This window comes from Odontesthes bonariensis, chromosome 21, assembly GCF_027942865.1.
Source record: "Odontesthes bonariensis isolate fOdoBon6 chromosome 21, fOdoBon6.hap1, whole genome shotgun sequence".
NCBI classification, from domain to species: Eukaryota; Metazoa; Chordata; class Actinopteri; order Atheriniformes; family Atherinopsidae; genus Odontesthes; species Odontesthes bonariensis.
The window spans coordinates 10,590,794-10,611,656 of NC_134526.1; the positions used below are offsets into that span (position 1 = coordinate 10,590,794).

The 20,863-nt window shown below is 40.0% G+C and overlaps 2 protein-coding genes across 4 annotated transcripts; one reads left to right on the forward strand and one right to left on the reverse strand.

Annotated features, from left to right (window-relative positions):
• Nucleotides 1–1,162: 1,162 nt before the first annotated feature.
• Nucleotides 1,163–5,815, reverse strand: ramp2 (receptor (G protein-coupled) activity modifying protein 2). Its single transcript, XM_075454440.1, has 6 exons — nucleotides 5,697–5,815; nucleotides 5,025–5,087; nucleotides 4,911–4,940; nucleotides 3,059–3,088; nucleotides 2,726–2,900; nucleotides 1,163–2,630 (listed from the first exon to the last, which is right to left on the reverse strand). Exons 1-6 carry the CDS (start codon nucleotides 5,779–5,781, stop codon nucleotides 2,381–2,383), a joined length of 633 nt encoding a protein of 210 aa, XP_075310555.1. The 5' UTR covers nucleotides 5,782–5,815; the 3' UTR covers nucleotides 1,163–2,380.
• Nucleotides 5,816–8,535: 2,720 nt separating this feature from the next.
• On the forward strand, nucleotides 8,536–20,801 carry ezh1 (enhancer of zeste 1 polycomb repressive complex 2 subunit). 3 transcript variants are annotated; one of them, XM_075454644.1, is made up of 20 exons: nucleotides 8,536–8,632; nucleotides 10,282–10,465; nucleotides 10,602–10,727; nucleotides 11,251–11,373; nucleotides 11,760–11,877; nucleotides 12,092–12,313; nucleotides 12,877–12,979; nucleotides 13,203–13,366; nucleotides 13,724–13,815; nucleotides 13,924–14,086; nucleotides 15,128–15,312; nucleotides 16,758–16,849; nucleotides 17,033–17,061; nucleotides 17,148–17,273; nucleotides 18,367–18,545; nucleotides 18,648–18,743; nucleotides 18,853–18,934; nucleotides 19,029–19,109; nucleotides 19,192–19,276; nucleotides 19,410–20,801. In XM_075454644.1, the coding sequence occupies exons 2-20, from the start codon at nucleotides 10,286–10,288 to the stop codon at nucleotides 19,468–19,470; spliced, it is 2,307 nt and encodes a 768-aa protein (XP_075310759.1). In that variant the 5' UTR covers nucleotides 8,536–8,632; nucleotides 10,282–10,285; the 3' UTR covers nucleotides 19,471–20,801. The 3 variants fall into 3 exon arrangements, with proteins under 3 accessions (XP_075310759.1, XP_075310757.1, XP_075310758.1); XM_075454642.1 differs by lacking the exon at nucleotides 8,536–8,632 and adding an exon at nucleotides 8,882–9,299; XM_075454643.1 differs by lacking the exon at nucleotides 8,536–8,632 and adding an exon at nucleotides 8,882–9,045.
• The last annotated feature ends 62 nt before the right edge of the window (nucleotides 20,802–20,863 follow it).

Here is a 20,863-nt window from a genome sequence, read left to right on the forward strand (position 1 = left end):
TCTTTACAAAGAAAAAATATATGTGGAGGCCTTCAGACATGCTCAGGGAGTAATTTCAGCTCCACAACATCCAGTCTGCCCACTTCAGTGTCAGTGGAGACCCTTGAAACTGAGGCCCATGGGACTGTATTCAAATCAGATGACTGACACAAGTGAAGGCATCTTAGTGTGTTACGTAATTGTGCCGTGATCTATCTGGGAGGAGGCAGGGTAAACTATTGGTCTCATGCTTTGATCAATTTGTAGTGATAGCATGAAGCTGCAGAAATCCCCAGATCCATTAGAGCAAATTATATTGTATCATAAGCCTTAACAATATCTGACATTATTGTGTCTTCACATAAAAACGTTTTCATAAATCTGAAAATCTGTCTCACTCTCTTTTTTTTTCTCTATTGCTTTTTTTCCCCACAGTTAACTTTGCTTTTAGATGTGTCAATAATGCTGCTAGCTTACTAAAGCAGTTTATCCCTATACCACATAGCGCCACCAGGGGGCAAAGTTTCCTGGCAAGATTTTTAAACTCTCGTGCTGTAAAGTGACTTTGGTGGGCTATTTAACATAGACATATTCTTTTGTGAAGAACTGACACGATTTAACCGATCAAGTTCAAATGACATTAATGTCATCAGAAATGGCATCTGGTTTGCTGTAACAATGAGGAGTAACAGGAAAAATGGATGCGATCAGAAGTGGGTGGGGATGAGGATGACCCAGGTTCCAGAAAGGAAAAAGGTCACCAAACACATTTTCCCACCCAGCTCAAACACACACACACATATGCACACTTCCAAACACAAAAAAGAGGCCCTCAACTCTGTGTTGTGTGCCATATGAGGGTGTGATGCATTACTGCTGTCACTACTTCCTTTACGACATCAGCACAGCAACTCCACCACTGCTCACTAAAGATACAGTGAAGCACAACCTGAGGGAAATAAGAATAAAAAAAAGCCAGGCCATCTCTGATACTCTCAAGGGAACGGAGTGTTTAATTAAAAATGATGGGGAAAGGGTACTTTCACCAGAATGATGCAGTAGCCCTGTTTTTATATATATCTTTAGAAGACGAGCTGGACTTAATTTGACTGTTTCATGTTCATTGCAGTTTCTGCTATCGGTTTAATAGCTGCACAAATGCACAAAAAACAAACAGCAGTCGAAAAATCTACCTGTAGATTTAATGGTCTAAAACATCAAATATATATGTAAAGAAAATATAAAGTGATAGCAGACAGGGCATATTCTCTCAAACTGTACAGTAAGTCGACTATATTCTTACAATGACAGTGTTATAACAACGTATATAAATACACATTTAGTTTCAAATCTAAAAGCTTTTACAACAGCTTTATCGTCATTTAAAATCAAACCATATTCAACCACGCTCATGATGCAAGTGAAAGATACCTTTTTATCTTTTTGTCATTACTCAGTGTTTCTCACTATCAGATACAGACAGTTTAAAATTTCCTTTGTCTGGATGAAAATAAACTGTAAATTACTTGGCCCTTCAATATGAACATGAGGATCATTCTATTAAGGAGGGAGAGGTGAAGACATCATGATGATAAAACACAATACAAGGAGGTCTTCAACTCTGGTCGCACCCATTCATTGTATCCCATCTGTAACCTCTGACCCCAAACTTCCCATACGCTATGACTCACATAACCAGATCCATGCATTCAGCTCTACTCATTTTCCTGTTCTCCCCACACACATCGACATCAGACGTTGAAGTCTTTATCCAATTCAGACTAAAGACATTCAAACACATCATCGTCCTACAAACATTTTCAAATTTGTAACTCAGATTAAAATTTGAGCAGTTGTAAATAAAAAGTTGCAAATGAGAAGTTAAGCAGTTCTAATGAAAATTGCCTTGTCATTTATAAGCACAGAGGTGTCTCACTTATTTTACATTTGCAAGCTCTACAGCTTTTGTCATCGCAAATAACCCTGATTACATGTCTTCCAGTTTAAATGAAGCTCTGTCTTCTGAAAAATGTGTGCATGCTGGTTCAGCTCTCTGGTTAGGTAATTGAAAACAAAGCTATGTCACAGCTGTTCCTCAAAGCGTAGATACAGTAAATGAGATACAGTATTGTGTAGGCGACATAGGATTCTGACATAGTGAGTCTCAATGAACATGAGGAAGTCTGTCAATAAACAGTAATTATTGTGACAGCACAGAGCACTAACTAATTTTGTACTATCAGAGGGGGTTTCCTGTGGTTGATAAATTCAGGAAGTCATCAGAGATTCTCCAGATATTCAGTCCTTTGCAAAGTCACTGGTGAGATGAAAACGCAGAGGCACTCCAGGCATGAACAAGCAGTCCTCAGGTTGGGAATGAAAGGATGTCAGAGGTCATCACTCAGGAGCTTCCATCCCCATTTTTGGTCTTGAGCACCACCAGGCTAACCATGACCGGTATCAGGCAGATGGGAATAAACACCAGGGCAAAGACTATGGGTGGTGGTGGGTCACTAAACTCCTCTGTGGGGCATTCCTTGAAAAACTTGGAATGAATGTCTACAAAAATTAGTTCCACCAGCGGGTTGGGCCATGGGATCAGGAGACAGTCAGATATCTCCTCAGTGCAAATGCTTAGGTTGCTATACAAACTGCAGAAAGGGAGAATGTTGAAACATAGTCAGATAACAGCAAATATTTAGCAATGTCTTCAGTGCAAAGCAAAATGTAATCGCATACCACTTACCTGTTCACATTACGCCAGATGCACCAATCAGTGTTGTTTAGTGATATCATTGCATTCTCAAAATGGGACTGACATAAATGGATAAAAAGTGTGGACAGGCAATCCATTGATGGTCCACCATATTCTTGCCCACAGAAATGGCAAAATGCCAAACAGTTGTGAGAAAATCCACAAGCTGCAAAAACAGAGAGAAAAGAAGTAGAGGAGAAAACACCAGGGGAAAAAAATACAGAAAATTTGGAGCATGGTAATAAGAATAATCAATTCTAGATGAGTCAGTCTTTGCAAAATGACAATTTAGGTTTTACTACAGAAAATAGCAATGTCACCTACCAATTGACTGGGTTGTGTCTCCGGATGCATCTAAAAAGGGGAGAAAAATCCGACTTTAAAATGAAAAACATCAAATACAAACTTCAGATCCTCCAAACAAGCTCTTTCTGATTCAGTTCAAATTTGAATCCTGTGAGAATTTTTGTCCACTGTAGCTCAATAATTCTCTTTACATCTGTTGTATTGAGGCAGGCATTTGCAGCTGCAGAAGGAAGACCACACACTCACCAGAGAGACAGGAGAGGAATACCCCAATGAAACCAAGTGCTGCCTTCATGTCAGAAAAAAAGAATAAAGGTGCGTTTTTCCCAGATAATGATCATGTATAAAAAAACCAAACTTCTTAGACTCTGTACAGCGAGGCATAACAGGAAACCCGACAGGATGGAGAAGACGGAGTGTAATCTTCGGTTACCAGATGTCCAAACAATGTTACCCGCAGTTACCAGATGTTCTTCGAAGATCTGTCTGATGGCCCTGTGTCTTGGCAGCAGCTCTTCCTCTGTCCAACATACGTTTCCTCAAGATTTTCTTCCTTTTTTAAAGGGGTGGAGGCAACAAAGATTGTCCTCTCCATTCTCCCAAATAAAAGGAGCACACCCAAGCTGGGGCTGGACTCACATCTGAAAACCCTTTACTCTTTAACTCTTGTTCTGCTTTTTAGTCTCAGTTTCTCACAGTCATAGGCCTGGCCAGCTCACAGCATGTGATTTATTTGCCTTTTGGGCTGCCTCTGCCAAATAGGAAACATAAGTAAACATTTAGGGCTTAGCGTTTTTGGGTGGATGTAATCATGACTCTGCAGGGTGTGCTGTGCAGACAGCCACGATTTCATATTTAGGTTAATTTGACCAAATCTGGAACAAGTTGTAAGTTAGAGCTGACCAGCTGTTTAAAAAGCAAGATTGCTTTACACATGCATGTGTGTAAAGGAAATATATTTCCATCACAGGTGTGGGAAATCTTTCCCTTTTTTTTATGTCACGAGGAGCTCAGTTCGCATCTGTCTGGTCGTTTCTCACTGTCACCACTCACAATCGCAAAGCTGAATGTGACAATTGAGTGAATAAAAAATTTAATCTGTTGTTCAGGTTTTCTCTCTCCGAGTTTGTAAATTTCTGTGTCATAGAATCTACGTGTTGGGCCTCACACAACATCTGTTTGCCGAGCAGCATTTTGATTTAGTAATGACATCAGGAAATGTGTCTTTTCAGCAGAGGAGGAGCTCAGAGTTGGGGGGGAGTTGGCAGGGAAAGGAGGGAGACAGTCAGGGGGGAAAAAAAAGGCAGGCACAGGATGAGGAACAGTGAAAGGGGCGCTGCTTCAAAGTTCCAGTTGTTTCACAACTTGGAGTTCATGCGTTGATCATGAGCATTGCATGGGGTAAAATGACGAACAAATTCAGGAAGTTGAGCCAGGTGGGGGCTGCTCATAATGAGGTTTCAGTTAACCTTTAACCCCAAACCATTATGGGCCTCATGTCTACTGCTGTTGACCCCTCTCTGGTAGAGACCCCCTCAGAAGTTTATCTTGGAATCTCATGACAATACACACAAGGAGATGTCTTGGCAGAAAGAAGAAACTCTGTGCTCTGCTTTCTGGGTTTGTCTGTTCCACGCCAAGCAAATCAGTTTAAGGAAGGGATCCAAAACAATCCCTGAGTGGACACATTTATATAATCACTATCTGGATCTCTAAAATTAATCAAATCTGAATAGTATTTACCAATTTCTGCTAAATGATTTCAGTAAGATTCAATCAAAACCTGATCATTTGTGGCTGTAATTTATAACAGTAGGGCTACATGACTTATAGCTATCAGTCTATGGTGAAGTTAAAATTTGCAACTTACTAGTCGTCATTTTATCCGTTGAAAAATAATCTATGCAGAAAGAGAAGTCAGGTTAATAATGTTGCTGAAATATTGCAGATCATTGCAGATATATTGTCTTTAAAATAGACATACCTGTTACAGTAACCGGTTGCACAGTTACATCTTCATTAACCAGACAGACCACTGTTGTGCATCCTGCAATGAAAAAGATTCAATTACTGAAGGGCCAAATATTGCAGTTACGTGAAAGTGAAAACATACCAATCAAAGACATGAATTGATACTGAACAAAACTGTCATGAACAATGTTGATTGTACAATTATTAGAATTTGTCAAAGTGGAAAAGGGTAAAGGGAATAGCAAGGGCTAAGTCATGGGGAGTCGACACATCAGTGCATCCTCCCTTTGTCTCCCACTGTTTGATTGGAAGTCTTGATATATTTAGCTCAAGGACATTTAAATATATCTACAATAACTCCCCTTTGCACAAAAATGAAAAATCGTATTCAATTAACAGTAGTAAATGATAACCACTGCATGAAATGTTAAAAAAAACGATAATGTTTATCCCAGCATTTTCATAAAGAAACACAAAAATCTTATTGAATATATGTCGTTGCCCAGGCTGTTCACACTAACTTGAAAATCTTTAAACCAAACTGTTTGAGCGTAAAATTTAATCCCAAAATGTATCTCCTTTCTGAAAGCTACTCTATTACTGAATGTTTCCAAAATTTCTCTTGAGAGGAAAAGACATTGCTTCAGAGGAGTAACGAAATGGACAAGATAAATAATCTACTTACCCCAGATAAGAAGAATCACAAAACACCCAGAGAGCCCAAGAGAGAATCTGGTGAATGTCATTTTTCCTAACAATGCTCTGTTCATCTTCACTGGTGCGTAGGGATTACATATCTCAACCTTTTTCGCAGGAAGGCTCTGTAAAACAACAGGAAGCCCTCATTTCCTAGTATGGGCGGATTCACCCAATGGGGCAAAGAGCCTGTGATGATGTTAAAACTGTTGAGGCCCACAAGTGCACCAACGTCACTTTTTATTTCTATATTTTTCTTTCTCTTATCCCAACCTCTGGTACAAGAATAGTGAAGTTGTGGATACTGGTTTTACTTCACTCTCAAAATGTTGCTATTTTAGAAAACAGATTGAAAAACTGTGAAGTCTGGAAAACGTCTTTGCCTGCTTTTTAAAAAACAGAATATATCTGCCTTTTACATGAAACTTTTGTCCCTAAAACATCACTAAAATTTAAGATTTGATGAATCAGATATGCCAGACCTGTAAACGGAATTTAACATGGGAAATCTGAGGAGCTCCTCTCAAATTTTCACTGGCAGCACATTTTATTCGACTTTGGGTCGCTGTGTTTGTTGCTGTGGAGCAAGATTTACGAACTGGTGATGTCTAAGGAATCTACTTTTTCGAAGTGCTGTGGTATATCGACAGTGCCAATGACAGCACCTCCTTCTTCCCACTATCTATGGTTTGACGTCACAAAGAGCTCCTGTGACAGAGGTGCTGGGAACACCCAGCATAAAACTGAAACATTCCTACACGTCATTATAGGATGAGTGCTTTTTCTCAGCTGCTGGGCTTGGAAGAAAGCCAGGTAGAGCAGGCCAAAATTGTTTCCACATTTCATTTCGCTTAACATTGTGAGCTCCACTTCATGCAACGGATAGAATTTTTGAAATGCAACAAAGATAAGATTAAATATGCAATTTGCCATTTAAGTATGGTCACAAAGATAAGTGGATGTGTCTATGAGGACACATATTTAATATTAATATTTTAGAGGACTTGAGAGGAATTTATTCCATCAGGTTTTGTAAATCTTTTCATCTCCAAGCCCTTGTCACATTTTAAACATCCTGTAAAATATCTGAAGATACGTGTCCAAATGGCAGGTAGCAAGAACATGCAGAGTTTACACATACAGAATTAAAAACTTCCTGCTGATAACACCCTCACTCCCCAAAACTAATCTTCTTGTTTGTGTTTGCCTTCGTTTGACTGTTCAGTATCAACATGACACTTCTGCTAAAATGCCAAACAGGCTTTCTCATTTGAGATAGCTACTATTGCTCTCTGAATGCGTAATTTCTCATGCACTGATGCATGACATAAACAGCAGAGAGGAACAACAGCAACAAAGTGATCTGCAACAACACATTGAGTCAGTCATGTTGAAATGCCATGATATCAGGTCCTCTTATACCAATTAAATGTGTGTCTACTGGCTCACGTTGTCATTCTTTTTCAAAAAAGTAGCGTAACAGTGCCATCTTGTGTATGGGACAGGAACCATTTTTATGTTGCTATTTTATTAATTAGAGAAGAAGGAAGAAACCACACAGTGCACTAAACAGCAGGACATTTTAACAGAATGCCAGAAAGAAAAAACACATGAAGGAGGTATGATTTTATTAAAGGCAGGTATTATCTTTCAGTGAAACAGCGTCATATGCCTGCGTCTCTGCACAAACTACATCAGTGCAGCAAGGATACAACTTTCTGAACTATAATTGCTTGATTTCGTGTTAATAGACCTAAAAAATGACACGAACTACATGATTAAAAAGCCATCTTAGCAGTTGGTTGTAATATAGGTTCATTTCATGCCAACATCCACAACTGTCCTGCTTCACTCCATGGATTCTCATGAAGAAGTAATTAATGTAAAAGACTCTATTAAGTTTAAATCCCAAATAATCTACCAGAGTTTATGGATGATCAGTACCAATATCTAATGAAATTTATTTATCAAATCAAATCAAATCAAATCAAATCAAATCAAATCAAATCAAATCAAATTTATTTATATAGCACATTTCATTTAATGAAAAACTGTCACTCTGTAACAACAATTGCTAATGAGTGAAATTTTGCTCCAAGGGGCTAACTTCAAAAGATTACTCTTAGAAACATATTTGGAGTAGTTTTCTTAAGGATTTTGCAAGATCTCATTTGCATATGAGAACATTTCAAATGAGCTTTTTCCAGAAAACTGGTGTGTTAGCATGAATAACACGGAGATCAAACCAGGTTAACTAAGCAAATCTGTTACTGCTAATGTTAAAAATATGATGATTTACATGTCCTTTACATGTATGTGCACAGCTTCCCCCACCCCTGGATAAAATTGCATTTAAGATCTTCTGTTTTGTTTAGAGGTCAGTATAAACTTCAGATGCATATGTCACTGGAGCCCCAGGAATGTAAACTGTGTTGTCATCTCAAGTTTGGAGCTTAAAAAAAACCCAACACGGTATAGAGCATGATCAAAAATAAACATTTACACGTGCAAGACTTTAAAGCAAATAATGTACATGTGGGGCATAGTTTAAGAATATAAGAATACTGATAAATACTTAAGATGACGTGATAAATTTTACATATTGATTCAGTATGGAGTGTTATGTTTATCTAAATGAAGTAATACGTATTATTTGTTATTATATTTCTCTGCAAATCCTAATCAATCTGATCTCAAGCTGTATTAAGTGTCTTGTCATTGCTCATTTAGCCCTCGGGTTTTCTCTTTTTAGTAATAACGGACGTTAAAATGTGTTGAGCTCTCCCTGCAGGAGGAAAGCTGAACAGCAGCTAAACCCTTTTTTCCATCAGGCAGAGGTCCAACGGAATGTTAAAAAACTAGACTGTTAACCTGACCGTTTTTATTTCTATAAATCATTAAACCCTTATTGGATAAGCAGGCATTGTAAGTGTGCATTTAATACTTTACTGTTGTATTTACATGTTTTTCTTTAATATCCTATTCCTGTTATATATGAATTTATTGTGTTTATATTTGACACTTCTTGGGTTGCTCTTGTTGGGTCGAAGTTTAGGGTCTGTCTCCCTCACTCTCTTTTTCTTTATACTTCCCTTTTTTCTTTATACCGACCATTTTCGTCCTTGCAATGATATGACAAACCATTTAGTGTTTTGCTCACGCATCCTGATGGGTATGCCACTACGAGCAGTTGCATCAGTTCCTGTGTGCGCTAGTAATGGCTGTCCTGTAGCTGCTCCATGCTGCTTTTTATTCCCTGGACGCAGAATAGTCGTAAATCTTAGCTCCTCTGTTTGGAAAGGCTGTGATCATAATAAAGACGTCACCCTCTAGCTCGGGTAGGTTCAACCAAACCAAGTGCGCAGCTATTTGTAAGCTACAACAACAACAACCTCCAGCACCATGTCCATGGATAACGCAGGGATTTCTCTGAGATCCCTTCAACGTGTTGAGACGATATCTGCGTCAGATCCACAGCAAAGAGAGCCTTAAATTCCTCTGGATCTCTGTAGCTACTATAAAGACACAGAGGGACTTGAACGCGTTGCAGGCTGTTGTCGCAACAAATAGGACGCAAGACGTGGATTTGAAGGTATTTAATAACTGCGACACTGGATGTAGGGATCGAAACGTGTACGCGCGTCTGCTGGAAAAACGTGCAGTCATTGTGGAGCTTGGTGCGCACGTCTTTAAAGTGTTCTACATTTAAATGGGTATAGTGTAGCTCTGGTGGCTGCACCCCTCAGGACGTAGCGCACTTCGTATCTGTGTCTGAAATGTGTGATCGTCGTATTATCCATGAAATGCACTACTACAGTTTCTCGAGCTCAGTTTCGGCGTTGTGCTTATTTTTGATTGTGTTTTAGCGCGTACGTTAAAGTTCATGTTCAGTGAGGCGATTATGAAACACAGAAAAACTGTACTACGCACTTTTCTGCTCGGTCGAGGCACGCCCACCCCTGAGCAATGTGTATGTCCGCGCTGTTAGATTAATTGACGTGATTTCGTAATGAAGCACACATAATGATAGATTTTCCACAGATAAGTCAATTGCCCCCTCCACCCCATAAATGATAAGAGGACAAAATCTCGAGCACATTAAGGCACCTACGTAGGAGGCTTTTTTTTTTTCTTTTTTCTTTTTTTTCAGATGTCAATTTTGATGTCAAACAGAGGGGGGCACTCTTTCAAATCGGCCTGCAGTGAGGATAGATAAGGAAGTGTTGTGTTTTGTGAAAAGGTAGATTACATAATACTATTAGTTTCTATTAGCTACTGCTATTTTACCATTACATACAGTCTGATCTTTTTGAGTTCACATTAGAATCTACTCTAAATGTAAGACTTGAATATACAATTAAGCTGTAGTTATTCAGTTGTTATATTCATGATTAAGGTGCTATTCAAATAAAAGTTCCATATTTATATTGACCCCTGATGGACCCTGTTTCTCACCCAATGACAGCTGGGATAGGCTCGAGCCCCCCGCTATCCTGAGTTGGATTAGGTGGGTGTACAAAATTGATGAATGGATGGATACTTATATTAAATACGAATTCTTTGCCTTTTTAAAGAGTCATGGAGGACGAAGCTGCTGCAGCCCCAGCCCCTGGCACCGGTGTTGCACCATCAACTCCAAGACCTCAGCTCCCCTCTTTTGTCCCATCCCACAGCTTGCTCGAGTGGAGAAGAAGGGTCAGGTCGGAGTATATGCGCCTTCGCCAATTAAAACGCCTTAAAAAAGCAGATGAGGTCAAGGTGGGTCAAGTCATTTCCAACCTGTATTCGTGTTGTGAAGGGATTGCTAAGGATTTCAGTGGGTGCAACTGTGTGTGTTTATGTAAATCAAACTTTTGCATCTTGTGTCACATGCTCATTTTCTGTTTGTTTCTAGAACCTGTTCATGTCCAACAGGCAAAAAATTGAGCAACAGACTAATCTTCTGAACACAGAGTGGTCCAAGCTCAGAATTCAGGCTATCCCTCTGTCAACTTCGAGTGGAGCTCTGGCCAGCAAGAAGGTGCGTGTGCTCTGTTAAAACAGGGGGGACAAAAAGGACGATGGCAACACAGTTAACCATCATACTGCTTGCACTGCCCAGCTAAGTCTTCTTATTCTTGCTCAGGCTGCTCTGTCGTAGCCAGTAATTCAATCCATTTTTCTATAGTGTGAATATGGAGAAAACCGTTATGTCCCTCAAGTTTAGTCCTTTCAACCAGCAGCAGTTTTTGGCTCTGATTCCTACATGAATCTCAGATGTAACTGAAATATCTCAGTGCTGTGAGTGTGTCAGAAATGGATCATATGGTAGTCTAACAGAGAATTGTAGCACTGTAGGGGTTCATAATACAAACAGTCTCAGGCTAAGACAGCGTCTTTTTCTTCCCACATGCAGTTGGGCTCCACTGCAGTAGTGTGTTTGTGTTCTCTGTTTGGGGTCAGACAACATCTGTATTAGATTATATAGCTGGAAATCTGCCCAGTTATGCTGAGGATAGTTTTAGGGTCAGATCGACCCCAGCTTACCTCGGCTTCTCTTTCAGATGTGCACTGTGGAGTTTGGTTTCCCAGGATTCAAAGCTCAAACCATTGCTATGAAACCACTGTCAACTGTGGCAGGGATCCCCTTCATGTGCTCTTGGTCACCTCTACAGCACAACTTCATGGTATGAAATAAAGGACATTGGGGATGATGTAATGACAATGCTATTACTTCTGCAGTTGACACTTTGTACAGTTTGTATCTGATTCACCTGAGTCCAGTTTATAAAGTATTTATTTGCTAAATGGAAACTGGACACACAGTCCTTTGTCAGCTGATGTAAGTTTGTGTGTTTAAAATTGCAGCGCTCATAAAAGAGAAAGACAGCAAGAATTAATTTTTCCTTATTCTGTACCCATTTTTTTCCTATACGGAGGGTTAAATGTCTAATAGCAGGACCTAGCAAACGTTTTAGAAGTTATTCGGTGCTCACTGGTCTGTGCACGTGGCTCTACATCCTTGGAAGCAGGCAGTGTCATACCTGTCTTTACAGGAGTTTTTGTGTTCTAGGTGGAGGATGAGACGTTCCTCCACAACATCCCCTATATGGGCGACGAGGTGCTGGAACAGGACGAGGCCTTCCTGGAGGAGCTCATTGACAACTATGATGGTGTGCATGGTGACAGAGGTAGGTGTTGTACGTTATGCTCCATTAAGTTGTCAGCGCTAATCCTATCATTTTACACCTATCGATCTGAACATTACACAGCATTTTCTTCTAAAGAATATTATGCATATTGTTTGTGTGAAGTTAGGAATATTTTATCATTTTTTTTGGAGTCTGATATTTAAGAAATAAGTGTTGACAGTTTTCAGAGTCTGACATGCTGATTGTGTCCCAGAGGGGGGATTCATCAGCGACGAGATCTTTAAAGAGCTGGTGGATGCCTTGAGTCAGTACTCTGACCATGAAGAGGACGAAGAGGAGGAGGCCGCAGCGACAGCGGTGGAGGTTACGGGGAAGAAAGATGACGAGAGAATGATGAGGAGGAGCTCAATGGAGGGTTCAGAGGAGACCAAAGCTGGAGTCTTCATCAGGAGGAAAAGGAGAAGCACAACTGAGGGTGAGTTTTCAGTTCTGTGTTTGCATGTTTGGAGGGCTTCAGCGTGAACAAGGCCCGTACTGTTCCTTTCATTACGCTGTACAGCTGACACAAAGTCACCCTGCCACAGCAGCTCCTGAGCTGGCATTGTTGCTTTGATGCTGCCCTTCTTTTAATACAAAGTTGCTGTGTTTGAGGGAACCTGTTTGTTTATAACACTGATAGGGCCTGCCTCTAATTATAGATCTGAATGGCGTCTCACACTGGGTTTTATGGGAAACTAGGCTTTATACACACTTTTCCTTAGTTTTAGTGAAATGATTGCACACTGTCAGCAAGTTACTTGTTCTCCAGCATAAATCGAAGTTACAGAAAAAACAGAAAACCTGAAAACTGCACTGTTCATACTGCATCATTTTCAGACTGTTTTCAAAACATTTTATTGCTATGAGATTTGGAAAATGTTACAAAATGTTTAAAATAACATATTGCATAACCTTTATTTGTGGTTATTTATCAAAACCTGATGTTTGCATGAATCTGTGTTATTTTTATAATAATCTTTGTTTCTATGTCTCCAAAAGTGAGGGATTTGTCCAGCACCAAGAGGATCCCCAACGATAAAATATTTGCAGCCATCGCCTCAATGTTTCCCTACAAGGGCTCCATGGAGGAGCTGAAGGAAAAGTAAGAGAAGTGTTGACAATTCTGGGATCTGTGTGCACAATGCTGATTAGTCTGTTGCTTAGTGTTCACCATGGAGACATAAGCTGTCGGGGGGTAAAGTAATAATAGTGACTCCCTCTCAGGCTCTCTGACTCAAAGGAGAAGTTTCATCAGCATCTGAAAGAGAGAAACTTAAGAAGTGACACAAAAAGAGAGACTACATTTTTCCTCACATCTTTCACAGGTACAAGGACCTCTTGGAGCCCACTAATGCCGTGAAGCTGCCCCCCCTCTGCACCCCAAACATGGATGGACCCTTTGCAAAGTCTGTGCAGAGGGAGCAGTCGTTACACTCCTTCCACACACTCTTCTGCAGACGTTGCTTCAAATACGACTGTTTCCTCCACCGTAATGGCTTTTTTTTGTTGTTTTTTGTGAAATTCACATAAAAGCATCGTCATCGTTATATTACTTTAGAGTCCTTTTGTTCAAATCAAATCATCAAATCAAATTTGTTTATATAGCACATTTCATGTACAAACAATTCAAAGTGATTTACATAAAATAAAAGCATTGCAGCAGGGAGTGGAAGATGCATTATAAAGAGAAACAAATAAAATCATTTGAATGAATTTAAAAACAAGCAACAGTCAAGATAAGATTTTGTTGTGCATTTAATGTTATTATCATTTTACCACACAGTTGTTAACTCCTAGCTGCAGTATTTATGAAATAGTCAAAATATGTTTGTCTCTTTTCATTAAGCTTTTCGTGCTACACCTAACGTTTACAAGAGGAAAAGTAAGGAGATTCGCATGGTGACTGAACCATGCGGCGTGGACTGCTTCCTGTTACAGGTATGCACACAATTACACAACAGAATCGTGCATTCTTTATTCAAAAGTTCTGCCTGTTTTGTTGCTTATTATCTTTGTCGTTTTCCCTTTGCTGGTCATTTTGTGAAGAAAGGGGCTAAAGAGTTTGTGGATCAGAACATGTTACGGTCAAACAGATCTCGGAGGCGACGGAAGCAGCAGCGTCCTACCAGTTCCAGTTGCCCTGGACCATCTAGGTCTGCGGATGAGGGCAAAGAAGGCGACAGTGACCACGAAACCACCTCCTCCTCAGGTAGGACTCAATCAAACAGGAGATAGCTTTGTTCTGCCTTTGAAATCACAAAACCGCAATCATAGCTCCTCCTAAATAACTGTAATAAAGTGGTTATTTCTGGTAATACAATTAAAGCGGTCTGCTCTGTGGGTTCATACAGAACAGACACGTTTTGTTTTCATGTATTTGCTAAGAATCTGAGTCAGTGAAGAGATGCATCACTTACCGTAACCTCCCCCAAAATTCCCCTGTTGTAGAAGGCTATCTGGCCTGACTGACTGCACCTCTTCTGAAAAGGGAAACTTGGCTAGACATGACAGCTTTGAAGTTATGTCCTGCTTTCTCCTCACTCTCTCCACTTACATCTTTTCCCAATATAATCCTTTTCTTGCCAAACAAAATAAACCAACCATTATTTCTGCATGATTCAGCCTCTACACAAATACTTTCTTCCCTTTCTCTTCCTGCTTCTTTCTCTAGTTTTAATTTCCATTGAGATCTTTATGTGGAGAGCAGCTGGAGTGAAATAAGAGTAATCTCTTCTGGCTTTTTTATCTCCCTCTTTTTTTACTGTGGACTTCTCGGGTTGCCATCATTGCTTCGCTGAATGTCTCTGTTAGTCTTAGAAACTGCTGCTGCACAGCCAGTGACTCAGCAGTCTTTCTCACATGTGTTAAAATAATGTGGAAAAAACAGATTGTTGAACAGATTAATAAAGAGCATAAAGAGCTGGAGCTCTTCATGTGGCTTCTGCAATGCTGCATTCTGCCTGTTGCCAGGCAACATCCGTCTCTCTGCTGAGAACAGTGGATACATCAATATAGCTTTAACATTAAATCAAAATCCATGGCCCCTTCTATGTGTACATAGTTACATAAAAATGTCTTCCAGAAATAGCAGTGTGTATAATTTTGCATTTATAGTTATGCTACACAACCTGTCAAAAACTTTCCCAACATTCGGCATAGAAAAGTGTTAAGTTGTGCAGTTATATGTCCATAGCATCAAAAATGATGACAAAAAAAAAAAACTGTTGTTGTGTTTGTGTGTGTGAAATAGAGGGAAATTCACGCTGCCAGACTCCCACCAAGCTGCGTCCAGGGAACGATGACGGGGAGCAGCCGGCATGCTGTGTGGTTCAGTGGAGTGGGGCAGAGGAGTCACTGTTCAGGGTGCTACACGGCACATACTTCAACAACTTCTGCTCCATTGCGCGCCTCATCGGTACAAAGAACTGCAAGCAGGTGATATTTTCACACACTTTAATTATGATTGACAACCATAAATTGTCATTCAGATTGAAATGTTCATTAGGTTTTTCCAAGTTTCCACACATGTGATTTTACCATTATTATTGGATAGTTAACACTTTTTTGTAAGATGAAGTTTAGCTAGGTTGTTAATGGTTTGGTTCAGGGTTTAAGACGTGTTATGTGTGTGTTTCTTATGAAGTGGGCTGGAGGCACTAAGCCTCTAGCAGAGATAGGTGACAGACAACAGAGAAGTCGGTAAGCTCACACCTGAAGATTTTTAGCATTTTCAAACCTGTCCTCAGTACCTTGATGACATTTGCACTGATTCAAATCACATCACTTGAAGTAAGTTCTTAAAACTGTGCTTATGCAATGACACTCCAAGTAAAAAAAAAAAAAAAAAACCTTAGTATGAAGTTTCCCATGACAATAACGTATACAGGGCTAAAAACTAAAGAAGTACATTTGCTTGAGTAGAACAGAAAAACAAAAGAGACAGAAATAAAACAAAGCCATAGAAAGATAATGGTGACAGTTATATTACCTCTGTTTTGTGTAATGTGCTCTAACATCTGTTGTTTATTTGCTTTCAGCTATGACATAAAGCTTTTGTCATGTAATTCCATGATGCACAGTTGTTTTGAAACAAAGTACAAAAGATATTTATGTTGCTGATTTCTATTACATCTGCGTCAGCATGGGTGTAATAACACATGCATCCCGGGTCTGTGGTTTTATGGTGTGGATAATTGGGTTGACTAGAGAGAGAATGGCATGTAGCACCATAAACAGGAACGGTTACCAGATGTGACGTTTCTCATATTTTCTCATGACGCAAGTGTTTACGCATTCCTAATGTCGTTTTAGCTTCGGTGTTGTGCAAAAAAAAAAAAAGGCTGAAAAAGAACATATATCTCAATCTTACCTGATATTTCAAAAGTTTTTGCTTTGGTGTTCCACTCTAGATGAAGTATGTGTCGTAGTTTTGATCTATGAGATACATGTTGATGCAGCTTTTATTTCTTTACAGCCAACCCCAATTCCCCCTCTTATCCTGCAGGCAGACAAGTCAAAAGACTGCAATGGGCAGTCATAGCTCTGCCGGTAGCCCTGCCTTCTGCTTCACTTACTGAAAATGTTGAAATCACTGCAACGTTATGTATGCTGTGTCCTAGGGAAGAGGCCAAATTTGAGTTTCAGCTGCCAGCAGTGGCTGAGTGTTTGTGTGTGTGTCCATTGATACACTTGTGTGTCTGGCCTCTGCCCTGCAGTTTTGAAACCAGAGGATGTTGTGGGGGCAGGATGTTCTGTGGCATGAGCACATATTCTTTTCAGCTTGAACAGTATTGCACAACATAACTGCAACAAAAACAGCTTTAAAAATGTGGATATGTGCGTTGGATTTTCAGGATGTTGCTATTGTCATTGTTTCACAGGTGTATGAGTTTGCAGCAAAAGAGGTTCTTATCCACCGGGTTCCTTTGGAGGATGGAGACATCTCGCCCCAAAAGAAAAAAAGGAAACACAGGCAAGAGACTGCTTGTGATTTTCTCTTTGGTTTCTTTTGTTTACTGACTTACTACTGATTTGGTCTACATAGTATTAGAGTTTTTGTCCCTTAGGAAACAATAAATTACCTGCATGCTCATTCAAATTAGAGTTTCTGACAATACTCAATAAACCTGTTAATTGTATGTGTTTGATGTTGCAGATTATGGGCAAAAATTCAGCTAAAGAAAGGTACAAAAAGAATATCGTAAATACTACTACACTTTGCACTTTGACATACAACACAGCTCTGAGTGCTTTCTCCTCTGTTGCACCAGATAACTCATCCAATCAGGTGTACAACTATCAGCCATGTGACCACCCTGACCACCCATGTGACAGCTCCTGCCCCTGTGTTATGACCCAAAATTTTTGTGAGAAGTTCTGCCAGTGTGAGCTTGAGTGTGAGTATCCCCTTTATTTTTCAACTGTCACCACTTCCCTATAATACGTATGCTTCTTTTTTAGTAGACAAACCAAATATGCATGCTGTAAGTCTTCTGGGCTCTTCCAGGTCACGGTCACATTTTCCACTGAACCGTCTGAACTTTTTTGCCAAGCCACAATGGAGCAGAGCTGCAGAATGTAAAATGATTCTGCAGTATTCTGGCAGTGCTCAGATGACAAATTGTCCTCTGGCGATGATAGGTGGGTGTCTGTTTAACACAGAGCTGTGTTTACAATGAGGCATTTGCCTCTGCAGAGCTGACTCAGAACTGTGCTTTCTGAAATGGCCACATGGGGGAGGAATGCTTTGTGCATATGCCCTCTGGAGAATTCACTATACAGAACGAAGATAAGTGTGTAGTAAACATTTCGCCATGGTTTGGAAGGAATGGTTTTACCTCATTTGTTCACTTGTTGTGGTTGACTCATTTCTCCCCTCCTCCTCATTGCCCTGCCTTTTCCCGTAGCAGAAGAGAGATGGAGCCAAACAGGAAGCAGCCCCCAGTTCCACAAATGCATGCTCTAAAGACTTGGAGCGAAATCAAAGGGACGTGACGGGCTCTGTGCCTGATGTACAGCATCATCAGTATGAGTCAAACAGTTGAGGCTTAAGAAAGCATGATACAAACACAGAAAATCCACAAAAGTTTGAAATGGGAGGTGAAAAGGCACCCCGGAAGGGAGAAAGCCTGCCTGGATCTCTTGTGATTAACGATTTCTTGAAGCAGAACCCGCTAGAAGGAAACATATTGGTTATTATTGCCCAAGCTTTCAGTTCATCTGCCCAGTGGGTGTTATGTTACACTCGACAAAATTGTATTTCATCATATCTGCCAGCAGAGGTCTCTGACTAATGAACCTCTCAGCATTACTCACCCTCTTAGCTCCTTTGTTGCAACTGCATTTTGAAATGGAAGCATTCATCATCATTACATTTTGCCCGGATATGCAGCATAATGTATTATATTTTTGTCTCACTGGATACAATTTGCTTGTAAACCTTGTAAACAATTTCCCTGTCAGAGCAACTTGTGTCTAAATGTTTTCCAGGCCAGAACCGCTTCCCAGGCTGCAGGTGTAAGACTCAGTGTAATACTAAACAGTGTCCCTGCTACCTGGCTGTAAGAGAGTGTGACCCGGATCTTTGCATGACCTGCGGTACTGCAGACCACTGGGACAGCAAAGTTGTGTCCTGCAAGAATTGCAGCATCCAGAGAGGCCTAAAAAAGGTACATGAAAGAAATTTAGAGGTTTAATGTTTTTTAATCTGATATTCTGTCATTCGGAATAGTGAAAGTTGGTGGTGATCTTCTGCATGCGACTTCTTTTAGCACCTGCTGTTGGCTCCATCAGATATTGCTGGGTGGGGTACATTCATCAAAGAGCCTGTCCAGAAGAATGAGTTTATCTCTGAGTACTGCGGAGAGGCAAGTCCATGCAGTTTAGTCAGATTAAAATTTAAAATGTGTAATTCACAAGCTTTCAGAAAGATTAAAGTGTCGTATTCACAGTATTATTTTTCCTCTCCATGAGCAGCTGATCTCTCAGGATGAGGCTGACCGACGTGGAAGGATCTATGATAAATACATGTCTAGCTTCCTTTTCAACTTGAACAATGGCAAGTTTTCCCCACTCTTGTCTTGGTATTATGAGCGAGACATACAACTACAGTATATTAAGAAGTCCCTAATGTACTCTGTGTCTGTCAGCAGACTTTGTAGTGGATGCCACGCGGAAGGGGAACAAAATCCGCTTTGCAAATCATTCAGTTAATCCAAACTGCTATGCTAAAGGTCAGTCAACTTGATTTTTATATTGAATTGAGAACATTCAATAGACTTCAGTTGGCTGATTTTGTCTTTCCTCCCACTCTAGTGGTTATGGTGAATGGAGACCACCGCATTGGAATCTTTGCCAAACGAGCTATCCTGCAAGGAGAAGAGCTCTTCTTTGACTACAGGTAGAGTCTTAAGGCCTTTTAATGAGTGTGTATCAGCTTAAAAGTAAAATCTAAAAATGAAAAAAGCATTGTGACTTAAGCACTTCTACAGATTGTCTATACTAACTTCTGTACTCCATGTTTCCTCCCGCAGATACAGCCAAGCTGATGCCCTCAAATATGTGGGAATAGAGAGGGAGGTAGACATGTCTTAGCTTCATTAGCTGTCTACCTCTACAGCCTGTCCTTTACTCCTCAGCCTCCCACTAATGCTTTTGTCCCGTTCTGCAGCCTCACATTAAGCTGACAAGTTTCTCTCGGCAGTCACTGTCTCTGCCCCCTCTGCTGCTCTTCCTAAAATAGAATGCCCGTCCCTGCTGTTTGCAGGTGCTCCTGCTCTGCAAACACCCCACCTCCTCTCTCAATGACAGCGGTTAGTTCTCAACATCTTCTGCCCAAACCCACACTCCTACAGTACCTACAAGACTGTATATGCCAAGCTTAATAAACTAAACTATTTAAAGTGGAAATGTTAATAATCCGTATTGCTTACTGCACTAAAGAGGAACACATGTTTTTTTTATTCCATCGTGTCAACAGAAGAGGCCACCCTACCAACTGTACAGCGTGATACTCTCAGTAGTTTTGTTTCTGTACTTATGGCTTTTGTTTGATGTCTCAGTACATTATGCAAACTTTTACAGTAACCCTAATGATGATCAGTGAAATGCATGTGCTGTCTTTTGACAAACCATCCATTAAACATATTAACCACTGCATTAGCTTCAGTCAGATGCTGTTCCTGTGCAGTCACTCAGTATTGTAGATGATGATGTTGCGCTCTACAGACTGCTTCATGGAAAAACACACTCAGATTTGACAGCTTGGTATGTTTCTCTGTGAACCATTTCAGCAGTTGGCATCACAACCACATCTTTGAGGTAAAAATAAGTTATTGTGCTTTTTATATCATTGTTCTGCAAAGACAGGCAAGCGGACGAAAAACCGACTGACTGAATGTAACTTGTAGATGACGGTGAAGAGAGCTCACCCCTCTTTACATTTTACACATTATTCTACTATTGGTACGCAGAGAAATGTACATACATGAAACATTTTCCATCATGTTTACATGATCGCACCTTTTCAGACAGTTAATCCATAAATTAAATTGTCACCAATAAATGTCTTCCATCAAAAAAAAAAAAAAAAGAATCAAAGGATTCCTCAGAGAAAACTGCTAAAATAATTTGCATGTTGCATAACCTATAGAGCTTAGTTTAAAGGATATGACAACAGGAAAAGCAAAATTGTCAGTGTTTTACCAAATATTTAACTCCCCTACATGTGAATGTAAGATATCATTTATCATGTTTTCTTTATTTTTTTATGCCCACATTTATTATTCACTCTGTTGTTCATTTATAAAACATTTAAAGCCCACTCACAAATGAGATCTTTCTCAGTAGAGCCGAACAAAATCGAGTTTAATGTTGTGTACAGTGTATGCCTCTAAAAATAAAGGTTTAACTTTATACATTATAAACGTTGTCCTCCTCCTTATGCATGTCAGCCGTCACTGATCATAATAGTAGAAACATCGACCAG